This window comes from Lissotriton vulgaris, chromosome 9 (genome assembly GCF_964263255.1).
Source record: "Lissotriton vulgaris chromosome 9, aLisVul1.2, whole genome shotgun sequence".
Lineage (NCBI taxonomy): Eukaryota > Metazoa > Chordata > Amphibia > Caudata > Salamandridae > Lissotriton > Lissotriton vulgaris.
The window spans coordinates 1,027,056,342-1,027,073,193 of record NC_141697.1 but is presented as its reverse complement, the minus strand read 5'-3'; the positions used below and the strand labels follow the sequence as shown (position 1 = coordinate 1,027,073,193).

Sequence of the window (16,852 nt, the reverse complement as noted above, 5' to 3'; positions counted from 1 at the left end):
TGACTTATGGGATAACATGTAGTTTACTGCTCAGTATATTTTATGGTAGAGAAGGGTTCGAGTACTACTTTTCAAATTATGATTCGGTACTGCCTGAAGTCCCGAATTATAAACAAATGAATAAGTGGGACTATTATAAAAAGGAGGATAGACTAGCAAAATTCTTTCTTCCGTGGGATACATTAGATACTTCATATGCACGCAGGAATAATCTGACTTGCAAAGTGTCAGAGATAGAGAAGAAATTCATAGGACAAGTAGATGACAGATACAGAAGGCAGAAGATTCTAAAAATGTCAGGACAGTGGAAAACAGATTGGACCGAAGAAGAAAAAGCACACAAAAAGAAAGGGAGCAATGGTCCAATAGCTTTAGATAGAACGCAGAAAGGAAAGTTATGTTTAACTCGAAGCAAGACATATTATGAGAATGTATTTGTAGGTGAAGTAAATTGCGAACATGCTTTTAGGTTAGAGTACTATACGAAAGATTTTATGAAAGAGATGCAAGCTATTCCGAATGTATACTTTGTATGTGGAAGAAATGCCTATGTAAGACTGCCTGACAATTGGTATGGTTCGTGTTACTTGGCAATTGTCTTCCCCAAAATATATCATGCAAAGGATTTAGCGATCATAGAAGGAAAGGTTTCGATAAGAACGAAAAGAGAAGTAGGAGATGCTGAAGTAGTTGGAGACATATTTGGAGCAATGTTTCCTATGTTAGGTTTAATACTTAACGATGTTAAGATCAGGAGACTAGCTACAGTTGTAGATAGATTATCTGCAAGTACTGCAAGGTCATTGATGCTAGTAGAAGGAGAGATGCAGTCGATTAGAGCAATGGTTCTTCAGAACCGACTTGCTTTAGATGTTCTGCTAGCAAAAGAGGGCGGAGTCTGCAAGGCTCTGAAGGTCCAGGAATGTTGTACTTATATTCCTGATAATTCGAAACCACTTGAGAAAGTCATACATAACATTACAGAGATACATCAAGAAATCGAAAATTTAACAAAAATAAATGTTTGGGAAAAAGTAGGTCATGGAGTAGGAAAGGTTGGAAGTTGGTTTGCCAACCTTGGTAAAAGCATTATATGGTATATATTGAAACCTGTATTAATAGTATTAATTTGTATGATTACATTGTTAGGGTTAGTGAAATTGTACAGATGGTATAGGACGAACCGGTTACAAAGATCCATGAGAGAGCAAGAAAGGAGATTAGCTGCTTTACAAGACCAACAGTATAAAAGTTTAAGAGCTCTCGAAACGATAAAAAGAAGGAATCTTGTAACTAGTTCTGTGTAATGCAACATTCAAATTGCATTTTAGTGATGACCACTAGAGGTCATCAAAGGGGGGAACTGAGAGAGCGCAATTTGAATAAAAAGTATATCCGGACCATAATCATGAGCATATCGCATAAACGTAGGAGTTGTAACGTGAAGTAGCACTTGTAGCATAAATAAAGTTAGCCGATGTAACATGAATAATAGGAAATGTATTTGTATTCACGTTAGAAATGCATAAGATTTAGAAGCCGTATACGTATTGGGCTAATGTAGAAATGAGTAGAAATGCTTTCGAAACGAAGAACGTGCAAACAGAATTCATGTACGTGTATAATTCAAAATGGAGAAGCGGCGAGAAATGTAAGCGAAGAAATGTGCAAGAGCATATATAGCATAATATAAGGAAGAAGAATATAAAGTTATGTTCTATGTATAGGGTTTATATTCTATGTAAAATATATTCACTTATAAGCAAAGGATTTGCTAAATGCGGTTATATATAAATGTGTGTTAAAGGTTATACTGTGTAGAAGAGTTGTAGGAATGTTAGAAGAGTTTGGTCATGTGTGATTTTAACCTGACTGACCAAGGGTTCGCAGGAGTGTAGTCCGCTGTATGTAATTTAGTGGGCTCACAGGAGTGGTGAATAGCCTTGATCTGAATGTGCGAGCCAAGGAGTCTAAGTTCTTGTTAGATTTAAGGTGACAATGCCGGACGAAGTTTATGGCCTAAACGTGAGAGGAGACGTTTGGAATTTGAGTCTTGTTTTGAAATGACCATTCACAGGACCAACTGAGGTTACGAATACAGCCGTAAAGAGTAGAGTTCTGATGAGGTGATAGACTTTGCTCCGAAAGTGTCAAAGGAAATGTCAATGAAGTCACCAGCAAGAAGACGAAGATGGCGTCTAAGGAGAAGGGTCAACTTAACGGACGACGCGAAGAGACGAAGCTATGGAAAAACCTAGAAAATGACATCATATGTATGTGTATGTGGTGGGCGTCAAGGGGCGTTCCACCCATACTGTGATTGTGTATTTTAGGGACAGCACCCCGGGGAGAATATAGCGAAGGCGAATAGGAGCAAGAGCGAAGAGAGCAGATGGCAAGCAAGTTAGGAGCAAGCGCTGAGAGAGATCAGAGCGCAAGAGAGCAGTAGGCCGAGGACCCTTAGAGAGCGGATGGGTAGGCAGAGAGGGTATTGTTCTCGACATAAGTTACCTTTAGAGGCTAAGAGAGTTTGAACTTCTTTGGAAGTCAAACTGCTGACACCTTTTTTAGGGTAATAGGAACTTGCGAAGTAGGGATGTCACCTAGCATAGAGTAGGGACAGATTTAACTTGTTTATTCTTTTCTTTTATAGATGACGCAACGGAACCACATTGTATCTATGCTTTTTAATCTGTTGATTCTGGAACTGACTTTGATTGTATTCGTTTGTAGACTGAGGTTCTTTAGGGAATTTATGTTCCTTCTAGTTCCTGTATACTTATTGAATCTTATCCTGAGAGGATTGTATTTGCAACTTTTCTTGATTTTATATTAAACCTTTTAAACTTTATCAGTCGTAAGGGGTTCTTCAGAGTCGCGTCAGTTTATGGGGTCGATCTAACCTATGCGGGGTCTGTCTTTTACTCAATGACAGAAAATAATCGATCCAAATAGACGAATGAGAATGATATCAAGGTAATCAGAAAGGGTATCAAAATCTCATTCCCCGCAGTTGGTAGCAGAGAAAGATGGTTTTCTTCTTAAGGAAGGCAACCTAGGTCAGGTCTAGATTACCCCAAGGTCCCTAGTCATCGACGACCAGAAGAAGAATCCCTGCCGAAGAAGGTGCTGACGGTGCGTCGAGAGAAAAGCAGCAGAGTCGGTCGAGAGTGAGTATAAGGGTCATGCGTTGCCAGATTGCGGTGTTTTATGTTGTACCTGTGTTGTAATGTCAAGCGGAGTTGAATGCCTGTAGTGTGATTGAGGGAAGGTTGTGAGCGCGCGCAACCGGATAAAATCTTATGTCCAGAGAGGGCTTAAGTGGTTCGGGTGTAACGAACACCCAGAGTAATTTGTCTACCATATAAAGGGGGTCATGAGGTACCATTGATCGCCCGCAGACCGATGATAGGGGGAGCGTTTGAGTGAGTGTATGAGTAACGGACGCTGGTCGTACGTTTACTGTGTGTAAGTAACCTATCAGTTAAGGCGAGCGTCCGAAGTGAGAGGAAGACGTCTCGTCAGTTGAGGTGACAATTACAGTTAGACTGTGGCTGTACAGTCAGAGAAAAGTGATCGCTTGGACGGAAGTAGTCATTTTTCGGCGTATGAATGAGACGTATGTAAGACCGCGAGGCAAGCTGAGAAAGGAGGGGAACTGCTGCAGAGGGGACGAGGATGAGGGCCGCTGTTTCTCCATTGTACAGCGGGACTTGATGTCATCGGTGGCAGCAATGAGGGCAGTCTCAGTGTTGTGGTTGCTGCGGAACTCAGACTGGGAAGGGTCCAGGATGTTGTTCTCCTCTAGGTAGCGTGTCAGTTGTTCATTGGCGGTCTTCTCGATGACCTTTGCCGGGAACGTGAGCAGGGAGATGGGCCAGAATTTCTTGGGGTCCTTGGGGTCCGCCTTGGGTTTCTTGAGTAAGGACCGCCACCAGATTTATAAATGATTGCCAAGATGGCGGTAATTGTTAGAGCATTGCCATGAACCGCCATCACAGCAGTTCCTGTCACTGCATTTTGCTGCTGGGAGCAGGACTACATCAACATGACGGAGCCTTGCACCAAACAGTTTTCTTTTTTTCATTCTCAAAATATAATCCCCAAACAAGATTATCCTTTTGAAAATAAACAAAGACAATGCTCTCCTTGCCATGGGGTCCTTTTCCGTGGTGAGGGCAGCATTTAGCAGTTTTCACAGCCCCTTCTTGTCAGGATTTTCCTGGCAGTGAAAACTGACCTCTAATTCAGCCCATCTAAATAAATCAGTTGGGCAGAAGTACAGGTCTGCCTCCGACGACCCTTACTCCACAGTGCCATCAGAGGGGTTTAATCATGGCAGAGCCAGAGCAGTCTCTGCCGGTATTAAACCTGTGGTCTGCCCGCATCTTAATTGGGTGGGCGGATCATTATCTTGGCGGTGAGGATACTTAAACACCGTTGCACTGGAGTATGCTTACCGCCAAGATATAAATCAGGACCCAAGTGTGAAGTAGAAAAATAAGGCAGCAGGCCTTTTCCCTCTATGCACCTTGGATATAGAACAACAAACCCTTATCCATAAGAACTGCACCAACGCTACTCCAATTTAGGAAAGGCACACCTCTTTAAATAACAGCTAGATCTCCTAGAACATGTTGACTGTAGGCTAGGTGTGCACCACAGAAAATACCAGTCACATGCATACATGCATTACCTATTGTTTAACATGCTCTTTGTTGAACAATGAGATGAACAGTGTGTATTTTTCACTAGCAAAAAACTCTAACAGAACTATAGAAAAAAACTTACCAGACTCAGCAATTCGTTCAAAGTAATGGAATCATGCACCGGAGGGTGTTACTCTAAGGAGGGACTAACAAAAGTCTATAAAAGCAGGATTGATGCTAGGGATTCTAGATACAATTACACATTTCTGTACACTTCATCTACATGGGCCATATTCAAACAAAATACCTGGCCTGTAATCCTCCCATAACTCTAGCACTTTTGTACTTAAATTGGACACCCCATGTGGTGGCCCAATGTTACCATGCATCACATGCATATCTACCATTTCGCCCAGCACAGCCAAAGCCATTGCATAATATCTACTTCCTCTATATATACACTGCAGATACATAACTTACTTTTCAACTGTAATTCATAGATCGACTCCCTAAATGTATTTGAGCTTTGTCAACTGAAATTATTTAGCTTTTTTAGTCTGGGTTAACTGTGCTTAGAGCGAACTCCTTCATATAAGAGGCTTTTTTCACTGGTAATTCATAAAAATGTTACATATGATCCCATCAATGCTCATACACTACCCAAGGCTGTTTTGAATGCATATCTCATGTGCCCATTAAATTTAATTTGTCTTAGGCTGGACACAGGGTCGGATTGGGATCACAATTTGGCCCGGGCACTGACGTGAAAGTGGCCCACATTCAAGGGGCGTGGCCCACAATTAAGGGGCGTGGCCCACATTCAAGGGGCGTGCCCTTTCATGGAACACCATTTGGTTACTCTTTGAGGTCTAATTTGTAGAGAAATATTTAGTAAATTAAGCCTTTTAAAGCTTACAGAGCAAGTAACATTGGTAAAGACTAGGAGCACTGCAGTTCTGATAACTGAATACTTACTTGCAGTCTTAATGCCCTGCACAATGCCGTTAGATACTGTTTCCCAACCAGCTATGTCCTAGACTCTAATCATTACATAAATCAGAAATCTAGCACAAACTCAAGGAGAAAGGGTAAGACTGGAATCTCTAGGAATAGAACATGTAATAACAAAAGTAAGAATTCACAAACGAGGAAAAGGCAGTCTGGGGTGTAAAGAATGCTGGAAAATGTATCTGTACAATCTAGTCATAAATGTATTTCACAACCAGCAGGTGATGTCCATATACAAAAAACACAGTTCTATTTATGAGTACCAATTACAGTACACATGATCCGATTTTTTATTTAAGGGCCTGGGCGATGAAGTGATCTGCCCAGAATCACAGGTTGTTGAGCAGACCCTGGACTCAGACTTGAATGCCGATCTCTGCAACTCTGGCGTCAGGCCACATATGCCTATGCACAGACCAGAGACGTTTTAAGGCATGGGCAATGTGGGCTCTGGCCCAGGGCCCAAGCCTTTCAGGTAGCCCCCTGATAGAGCCAGCTCTGTTCTGCAGATAATCTTGCCCTAATGACCATGCATACTCCTTAGAAAGATTGTTTTAAATACCATTTTTTCAAACTTATTTTTAATAAGGCGAGGAGTAAGAACCTATCACAGAGATTTTGCAGAAAAATGTGCTTATGTTTCATGCAACATCCATAAAAAATGTCTTTGAGATCAAACAGGCCATCACATATGAGAAATGGGAGGATTTCACTGAGATTATTTTCATTAATTTTAGTGAGCTGCTACTGTGTTGTATTATTGAAAACACACGTCAATGTCCTTGAATATTAGATGTAAATACATTAGGAATTTGGACAAGTATGGTAGTGCTCTGTCCAGTGACCAGCTGAAAGAGGGCATCAAAGAGCAGAAATTGGATTGGATTATAACTTCAAATCTGTTCCGAACAGGAGCCCAAAAATATGTTTGGCCCAGGGCCCCCAAAATCCTTAAGATGTTTGGCACAGACAAGGAATGAAATTGAGAGGATACTCTTCTTGCACAGGACACAGGGCCAAGGTGAGAGTGGCCTACATGCTGAGCAACTAAAAAAACAGCAAGGCCCCTTTCTGTCACAAAATTATTCGAGCCCTCCAGCGAAGGAGCACCTAATAAGCAGGAAGCCCCCTGCTATTACTAACCTACTCAGCCCTCCCCAGACCTTCAGCTCAGGAGCACATGAACAGCAGTAAGGCCCCTGTAATTAGTAAAATAATCAGCCCTCTAGGCCTCAGGGCAATGTCCTGGCAGGGGAGCACAAAACACAGCTGCTGGGTCATCCACGGTAGCCAGGGGGAGACTGAGGTGAAGATGGTGCAAGTTCCAAAAATCACCTGGCCCCCACAGCGAGACCCATTCTTCCTCGACCACTATGCCCTTGCCCTGAATGTGAAGGGCTGTGGGCGAGGTGTTAAAACTAACACTGTTTATGCGCTGCGTGGGGCCCTGGGGGGCTGAGGTGAAAATGACTCAAAGGCCTGAGCAACACCTGGCCCCCAGGGAGGCCAATTTTCGCAAACAATCACCCCCTCCCCAGCCACCCTCAGCGTGATTGCTTTGCAGGGCAGGGGATGAAGGAGAGGCCACAGGGGATAATCGCTGTACGGCCACACAGTGAAGCTGCATTCATTTCTCTGTCTCAGTCTCTGTGCCCTCTGTGGGCCGGTTTATTTTCCTCCCCTTTCCTAGTCCACAGAGAGCACGGAGACAGAGACAGAGAAATGAATGCAGCTTCACTGTGCGGCTGGGAAAGGGGAGAAAAAAAAACGGCCCACAGAGGGCACGGAGACACCGGTCCTTCGACCCATGCCCGAATGCCCGCATTGCCAATCCGCCCCTGGCTGGACACCCGTAGTTGTACATAGCCTTTCACTGGCAATTCTTTCTTGCACCTCAAAAACAGATTTGAACCGTTGAAAAAACTCAATAGTCCCGCAAAAATTTGTCATACCCACAGGCACATACCTATAAAAGAGACTTCATCTCAAAAGAGAATTTAAACTATTCCTCCTGGGTTCACTTATTGATCACTCAGCTGCTCATATATAGGTACATTATATGCCGTGCCACTGGAATTATGCGACAGGGGAGGACCAAATTATGCGGCAGGGTTGACTAAATAATGCTGCAAGAAAAGTAAAATTATGCCGCGGATTAGTGATAGTATTCATTATTTTCTCATTTTTACACATGGTAACATTATCTAGTCACAGATTTCACCTTATTAGTACCACTTTAACACCCGCTGGGACACCTATTGCCATGCTTTTAGTAAATTGGGTTATGTCAGAGCTAAAAACACCATTTTTTGTTAGACACTGCGGAGTATGCAGCAGATTATAGATTATGTTGCAAACGTGGTGAATCCATAATTATGTGGAAAATGACCAAGCCGCAGAATTTCATAATTCCAGTGACAGTGACAAAACGGTATTCATGTGTTGTGTAGTCTTAAAATAGATATCAATCCTGCAGCCTTGTTCACATCTTCAAATTTTGGGGAAATTCGCCTATTAGAGAAGGGTCTCTGAAGCCAGAAAGTCAGCTAAAACATGCTCTCTGCATAAAGCTTAAAAGCCAGGCACACATTCTTCATCACTCATAAATAGACACTGTACCGATGTCCATGCAGACCGGACAGCATTCCCCCTCTCGGGTGATGGTTCTCGGGCACTTCAGGGCAGGACAGATAGTTTCATCACAAATGGCTTTTCCGTCGGAGCAGAGGCAAGTGACGCAGGGCTTGGGCGACCACACGGCCTTGTCGTACATGATCATTCCATTGGCAGAGCAGTGCCCTTTCTTCTCTATCAGAAGCAGAAATCAGAGGATCAGAAATATTCCACTTATGAATTTTAAAGAAAACAGGTTTGGTAATCAACAATTGCAGGCAATAAATATGCTTAAATCTGATTAATCTAGACCTTCTCAGGGGCGTAGCTTCCATTGGTGCAGCAGGTGCAGTGGCACCAGGGCCCAGAGGTCTGAGGGGGCACTGAATCCTGTTACTGCTGTATTTTATCATTTGAAACAGCAGCCAGAGGTGCCATTTCCTTCCTTCTCCAAGGGCCCATGACACACGAGCTACATGCTTGCCTCTTCTAAATGCCCTGCTTCACAAATGGAGGGTACAAGTGACTAGACAGAAATGGCTTCTTGCTTTACGTCTAAACGCTGTGGCGAACATTTACACTGATACCAATTGCAATCTGAACTTGAAACTGTATTGATGTTAAACCAGAATTTTTGTTCGGACACATAGAGCCGAATGTTATGTTATGTTATGTTATGTTATGGGCACTTATATCGCGCACAGCTGCTCCAGCGAAGGGGCGTCCTGGCGCTTGACAAGGTAAACAACACAACACAACTAAAAGAGCAGCAAACTAATAAAGAGCCAACAAGCTAAGGGAATAGGAAGGTCGTAATGGCCCTATGAAATGAATGTAGATCATCCAGCGCACGGATCTTTAAAGGAAGGGAGTTCCAGAAAGCCGCAGCTCGAACTCGAAATGAGCGGCCGCCCGCTCTGCTAAGCATGAACCGGGGAACCACTGCAAGTTCCTGACCCAAAGAACGTAAAGAGCGGGCAGGAACATACGGAGACAGAAGGTTCATAAGGATCAGGGCAGAGGAACCCTTGAGGATTTTATAGGACAAGCAAAGCACCTTGAACTGAATCCTCTGCTTAACCGGCAGCCAATGAAGTGAACGCAAAGTATTGGCAACGGAACAGAACCTGGGCAGACCCACCACTGCTCTGGCTGCCGCGTTCTGAACCCGTTGCAGACGGATGATTTCAGCCTGATTAACCCCTACCAAGAGGGAACTGGAGTAGTCAAGCCGCGACATCACCGTCGCCTGCACCACTAGCTGCCTGGTCGGGGCGTCAAAGAATTTCAAAACTGGTCTTAGACCACGCAGAATGCCAAAACAGCATGCAGCAATTCTCTTAGTGTGACAAACAAAGCTAAGGGCAGGATCTAATCACACACCGAGATTTTTTATCTCCGTTACCGGAGTCGGGGTGGTCCCAAGTTCAGGCGGCCACCACATGTCGCTCCAGAGTTCCACCTGCTTGCCGATGATCATAATCTCATTTTTTTTTGCGTTCAGCTGGAGACAGTTGGAATTCATCCAGCTGGCGACGGCCCGAAGTCCATTCTGGAACCTTGGGGCATCTAGGCAGGAGTCCCCGCTGAGCGTGACCGCCAACTGAGTGTCGTCAGCATACGAGACCATAGTCATGCCCCACTGCTTGACGACATCAGCCAGAGGCCTCACGTAGAGGTTGAACAACGTGGGGCTCAGCGAGGATCCCTGGGGGACCCCAAGGCCCAGAGGGTGGAATTTGGACTGATGGGGCGGAATAGCCATGCAGAAAGATCGATCGGCAAGAAACGAGCGGAACCACTGAAGGGCCGGCCCTACAATGCCAGCTTCCTCCAAGCGCTGAAGAAGAATCCTGTGCGAAACGGTGTCAAGGGCGGCACTAAGATCTAATAAAACAAGCACTGCCGTTTGACCCGAATCTAGCACAGTGCGCAGGTGTTCCACCATGGAGAGTAGGGCTGTCTCCGTGCTGTGGCCAGCCCGGAAGCCGTTCTGCGTAGGATCCAAAATATTAGCCCGCGAGAGATGGTCTGATAGGGCCATATTCACATGGGCCTCTGCTACTTTCGCAGGCAACGGAAGAAGCGATATCGGGCGGTAGTTCTCAGGTTTGAGAGGATCTAAAGAAGGCTTCTTCAGGATGGGCGTGACCACCGCCTGTTTCCACTTGGCGGGGACCATACCTGAAGCAAGCGAAAGATTGATCAGAGAACACACCGGTAGAAGACCGAAGGATGACGGGTCCATAAACACAGCTGGTCTTAGCGGATCAGCCGGAGAACCAGACTTAATTTGCAGAGCCAGTTTATTAAAGCTCTCAGGCAACAGGCAGGGAAAAGTGTGCAAAACATCGTGCTCTTGGGGACTAAGAGAAACTCCAGCATACGGCATGGTAGTAGGGAAGGCTCGATAGATGGCTTGGACCTTCTCAAGAAAGAAGGTCGCCAAGGCCTCACAATGTGCAGTGGAACTAGTTTCATTAATAGAGGTCTTTTTTGCCATCAGGTCTTTAAGAGCCTTAAAAATGGATTTAGAGGGATTCGGGCTATTGCGAAATTCAAGAGAGTAGAACGCCGCACGAGCTCTACAGACAGCGCGGTGATAAGATTTGATGGTGGCGAGATACACGACTTTTTTACTGGAATCGTATGTTTTCCGCCATTCTCTTTCTGCGCGTCTGCACGTACTTTTTAGTGCGCGTAGGGATCCATCATACCAAGGGCTGGAGTCCCTAGAGCCACATTTACTAAGAGTCACCGGAATAAGAGAATCAAGAGCCCGAGTGATCCACTCACAGAAGAGGTGATAGCCCGTTTCCACATTGTCTAATGGGCCCAACGGGTCCTCAGATAGAATGCCGAAAAAATCCTCTAACTTGAGTTTATTCCAGTGTCGTCTAGGGACGACTCTGGCCATAGGTTTAGGTAAGTGCTCATACAATGGGCACTGAATCGTCACTAAAAACTGATCCGTCCAGGCCAGGGGGGTAGAAGTTGTAACCTTGGCCTCAGCAAGATTCGTAAAGAAAGGGTCCAGGATATGTCTTCCCACGTGGGTGGGAAGAGTGACCAATTGAGACAGTGGAAAGGCCTCCAAGTCAGCCAGAGTGCTACTGACAGCAGGGGCAGTCAAGTTATCAAAGTGGAGATTCAAATCCCTGAGGATGGAGAAGTTAGCGCATCCTACAGCCAGTGTACTAATGGCGTCTGGAAGGGCCTCCCTAAACGCTACGTCACTACCCGGAGGGCGATAGATCAGCATGCCAGAGAAAGAAAAGTGGGGGTTAATTGAAATCTTAAAAAAAGCACTTTCACAGACAGAAATTTTTAGACCTCTCCAGGCGCAGGGGTAGCAGGACCTAACGGCAATCGCTATTCCCCCACCTCTAGTAGAGCGATTAAGCGTGTATACCGAGTACTCAGGGGGGAAAGCCAAGTTGAGAATAGCCGTGTCCGCCTCCTGCAACCAGGTCTCAGTGATACAGAAAATATCGGGTGACTCATCCTTAATAAGGTCATGGATAGCTTGGTAGTGTTTCACCAGCGACCTAACATTCAGGTTCCAAATACTGAGCTCACGCAAGGGGCATTTACTTCTAAGTACTGATGCCTTACCCGTAGAGCGGGAAAGAGCAGGGGTACAAAGCGACCACCTACCGCAAACACACTGGTAGGGGCCACACAAAGGACTCACCGGAGCCACATCACACCTGAGGACTTACTGTCTGATGGACAAAAGATCGTCTCTCGAGTAGCTGATCATTGCATCCACCACTGTGCCAAAAAATAGAGGTCCTGCTCTGTCCTTTGCGCAGACGAGCGCAGACGAGCGCAGACTGGCAGGACTCTGGCACGACTCAGGTGCAGCGAAGGCGCGCAGGCTGCGCGATCCCGCTGCGCTTAGTAGGGAGCATTAAGTATGTATTGCTCAAAATACCATCACTTGCAAATGAACCCAGCAGAATCCATTCATAAATCGTTCCAGAGAGGTACACCCTAAGTACTTCTTTTTCTTTGTTCACCTGAGCATTACCAAGGTTTCTGTTCTATGGTGAAGGTTGTGACATATACAATCGTCCATAAGTTTGCTGATGAAACAAACGATTTATGGTGCTGCTCGAGACATTGCCATGCACTCAGAATACGGTCTTGGAGGCAAAGGATCTTTATGAGAAGCTTGTAATTGACAGACAGAGTGTGGACTATGATGGGTTCGTTTTTCTGGCACACCAACATTTTAATTGCTGCTTTATTGCATTTTTATTTAGGAAATGGATGCTGTTTGGATATCTTAACCTGTCATACAGTCACATTAATAATCACCAAATGTCCCTTAATATATTTTTTTTTACTTTGCAGTCATGTTGACATGTTGATGTTATGTTTTTAATTTCTAAAAGTAAATATTTGCAAGCATATTGGTTTTCTTAAAAAAGGAACAAAATACTGGCCATTTGTAGAAGATTCACTGTAATAGCCCTATGACAAAATAAACATATGTGTACACATGTGTTTTCTTAAAAATGCACCAAAAATATTTCACTTTTTGTTTATGTTGCACCGATTATTAACAATCGCACAGAGTTAACTGACAGCACAATTTAGAGTTTGGTGGACAGTGTACTCCATTGCAAAGGCGACAAACTCTTGGTCTACCTGCCCAATTTTGATTCATTTTGGACCACCAGGTTTAAGCCAACTTAGGAAAATGTACTCAGTTGGTCACAGCACTGCCCGCCACAATGCTGGGAATGCACTGTGTGCATTGTCATGCACACGGTGCCTGCCACCATGTCCATGACAATGCAGGGGGTACCAGAGGTACCACCCATGTGCACCCACCAACCCCCAATACCCTGGGGGCCCGCAACAGGCCTCCCGTAAATAAATTTTGCATGCCTCGCCACAGAAGGGCATGTCTCTGCACACATGCTAATATGGATGGCGGTGTCTAGCAGACAACGCCACCATATTAAACCCTTTTCCGCCCGGTTGACCTGTTGACCTGGCGGAAAAGCGGTGGACGGTATTCCCGTCCGCCGGGGTACCCCCGCCATACTAATATGGTGGGGGGAAATGGGTGGCGAGCGGAGAAGGATGTAGGGCAGATCGTCACCGCCATGCGGGCGGTGGGGATCTGCCCTACATCCTAATGGAACCCTTAATTTGCTAGGCAGAGCAAAGGGGGGATGACAGGCATTATGTCCTCTTCGACTCCGTCTGGCTTCAAACCATTCACCAAACTCTAATTCGAGCCCTAAATTCCTAGCAAACACTATATCCATTTTACACAAACATCAACCTTTTTTAAAACATACTTAAACAAGCATTGTGTATCACAAGTCTTTTGGAAAAACAATGTTACAACGAAGTATTACCATCTTATTGGACTAGCCCCCTTGCATTACTACATACTGCATACCACTCCCAAACTGTAACAGACTTCTCTTTTACTAATCAAGTTTAAATACTTTATTCGACAACATTGTCATAAAAGCTTGCATCCCTAAGACTAAACAGAATAAATACTAATCTAGTAATAAAAACGTATTAAATACCATACATTTGTACTTTGTTGGCGAATAAGAATTTTTAAAATTTACACGTTTTTTTAAAAAAGAATATCATCACAGCCCAAAGGAAGCTCAAGTAGTTCATAGGAGTTTTAAAGTGCGCGTGCGTATTATCCAGGCCCATCCCAGGAATTTAGCCACAGCAATTGCAAGTTGAGGGGCACAGCTTGATTTCAGGACCCTAAAAGCCTCAATACATCTCCTTGTGCCCAAGTTTCTGCATGCCGGTTTCAACCATCTATTCCTTGGGGCAACGTATAGTGGACATACAAATAAGAAATGCAAAATATCTTCTACATGGGATTTACAATGGAAGCATCTGTTTACATTATCTGGGGACCATTTAACAGTAAAAGCATTTAGGGGCAAGGTGCCAACTCTGAACTGGAAAAACAATTTCCTATCTAGAGGCTTGGAGATCAAATCCCAATACTGTTCAAACATTGGGGAGGTTTTTATCTCTAGGAACTGGGATGTCAAGGCAGGAGATTGGCTAGAGGTCAGTGCAGCATTGTTTATCATGTCCCAGTATAACTTTTTTAATGTAGTCTTTGAAGGAAAGTCATCTGGGTCTGTTACGGACCACAAGTGTTCAAGGTGCAACTTTTGAAGTAATTTCCTCACTTCTTTTAGCCAAACTACTTTATGGAAGATATCAGAGTTATCAACGTCCAGTAAGGCAGCAGCGTAATGTCTCAACTCCGGAGTGGATTTTATACGCCTCCAATATAGGAGGGGACGCAGCCTGATCGTGTCCTCAATCCTTTTCCTCCCCAGGTCGTAAAGGAGAGGAGTTGAGGGGGTGCTCTGTGGAACACCGATTAGGCCCCACAGGAATTTATTTTCTGCCACTGTTAAAGCATTCAGATTGGTGAAACCCCAAAGTTCTGATCCATAAAGGCATGCACCCAGCACTTTCATGCCATAGATCTCCATTGTTGGCTGTATTGGTTTTGTAAATGAAGATTTATACTTTTTGGCTATTGCCCCTGCCAACTGATTAAATTTTAACAGTACAAAGTCCATGTGGGATCTCCAATTCATACTAGCATTCAGGGAGATGCCTAGATAGGTGAAGGCATTCACTTCTTCCAAGAAAGCCCCATTGAAAACCATTTTCCCCTTGAATTTCTTAGAGGGATTCAGATTCATGAATTTTGTCTTTGATGTGTTTATTTCTAAGCCCCGGATCCGGCAGAAATCGCCAAAAGCGTTTATTGTCTTTTGTAGACCACTAGGGGTCCGCGAGACCAGCAAGGTATCATCTGCGAACATTAGTACTGGAACTCGCTTCCCGTCTAGTAATGGAGCATCCGTCGGAACTTGCTTCAGAAAATCCACAATGCCATTTATGTAGAGGGAGAATAACGTGGGGGCCAAGACACAACCCTGTCTTACGCCTCTCTCAACAGGGAAGGTTTCCGTGACCTCACCCTGGGCTCCCCACCTAATCCAGGCGTAATTGTTCTCGTGGAGTCTTACAAGCAAAGTTAATAATTCTGGACTTATTCCTAAATCCCTTAAAACATCCCAAAGTTTTTGTCGGGGAACTAAATCAAACGCGGACTTTAGGTCAACGAAGACAGCGAACAGGGGACCATTTAGCAGGGTAACATTTTTCCAGTATATAGTTAGAAAATGGAACACCTGGTCAACAGAGCTGGTTAAAGGGCGAAATCCCGCTTGATAAGGCGAAAGAATGTCCTTGTCGACTATCCAGGCTTGTAACTTGTTTTGAACCAGCCTGCCCATCAGTTTTTGGGCGCAATCAATAAGGCTGATTGGCCTGTAGTTGCTTGCTAGAGCCTTATCCCCTTTTTTGTAAACTGGGATTATTTCTGCTCCTTTCCATGTTGCTGGTATCTTTGCCCCCTGAGCGATAGCATTTCCAAGCCATACAAAGTATTTACACCAGCTATCTCTGTCTAGTAGAAAAACATCTGCCGGTATGCCATCAATTCCTGGTGCCCTGCCTCTGGTCACTCCATCCATTGCCTCGTGTACATCTTTTAATGTAAATAATTCATTAGCAAAAAATACCCTTTCTAGAAGGGGAACTGCCTGAAGGCCTGAGTTGTCAGCATATTGGGGTTTGAAAAAGTCGACCCAGGACTCCTTAGGAACATGATTTTTGGGGCATTCAACTACACCCCCTGAGCCCCACTTTAATATGGCCCAAAACTCTTTCTGGTGTTTATCAACACATGCCTTCTTCAAATCTAGCCAAAGATTCTCATCCCATTGCTTTTTTGCCTTAATCTGGGTTTTTCTATATTCATCCCTGGCTTTTAAAACTCCCGTTTTAGATCTTAAAGCGATACTAAGATTATGTCTTGCTATTCTACATGATTGATCGTACCAACCCTTCTTTATGGGTGGTCCATTACCCTTCCTCTTCTTGCTTGTTTTCAAGAATAGCTTCTGAATACTGGCAAAGAACTTTGGCTGTGACTCTTCAATCATCTCTTTAAAATGTTCATCATTCATTAAAACCTGTAGTCTGGCAACTTCATCAATAACTAGCCCCTCAAGGACCTGCCTATCCTCTGCGTTGGCTACTAAAGTTGCCCATCTAACATGACGAAGATTATTTGATGGAACAACATCTGAAGTCATAAAGTTCCTAGCTGGATTTTCTGTCATTATTTTTTGTTCCAGGTTGAATAGTAAAGACAAAGGGTTGTGATCGCTCTCCAACCTAGATATGACCTGCATGTCGATCACTTTACTCCAGCCTCTAACATCTATCAGAATATAATCAATCCTACTACTTGATCTTAGGTTATCAAAGGTATGCCTACCCTGTATATCAGAAGGAGTGCGGCCGTTGGCTGCCCTCAATCCTATGGATAGGCATAAGCTTTTAACCTGAATAGCTACTTCTGTCCATTTTTTAACCACCAGAATGTCTAACTGAGGAATTCCCCATTTGGTGTCTTCTTCATATGTCAGATCATTATCCTCACAACCTAAGGGTTCAAATGTTGTGTTTAGGTCTCCACCCACCAA

General features: G+C 44.3%; 1 protein-coding gene across 3 annotated transcripts in view; it reads right to left on the bottom strand.

Moving 5' to 3' along the window:
- The window catches only part of ECM2 (extracellular matrix protein 2), a 187,479-nt gene that overhangs the window by 144,147 nt on the left and 26,480 nt on the right, over positions 1 to 16,852 (bottom strand). For all 3 annotated transcript variants that reach the window (XM_086938934.1, XM_086938933.1, XM_086938935.1), the window contains exon 3: positions 8,277 to 8,465. In XM_086938934.1, coding sequence (XP_086795060.1) covers positions 8,277 to 8,465 — 189 coding nt within the window. The remainder of the gene's footprint in view (positions 1 to 8,276; positions 8,466 to 16,852) is intronic.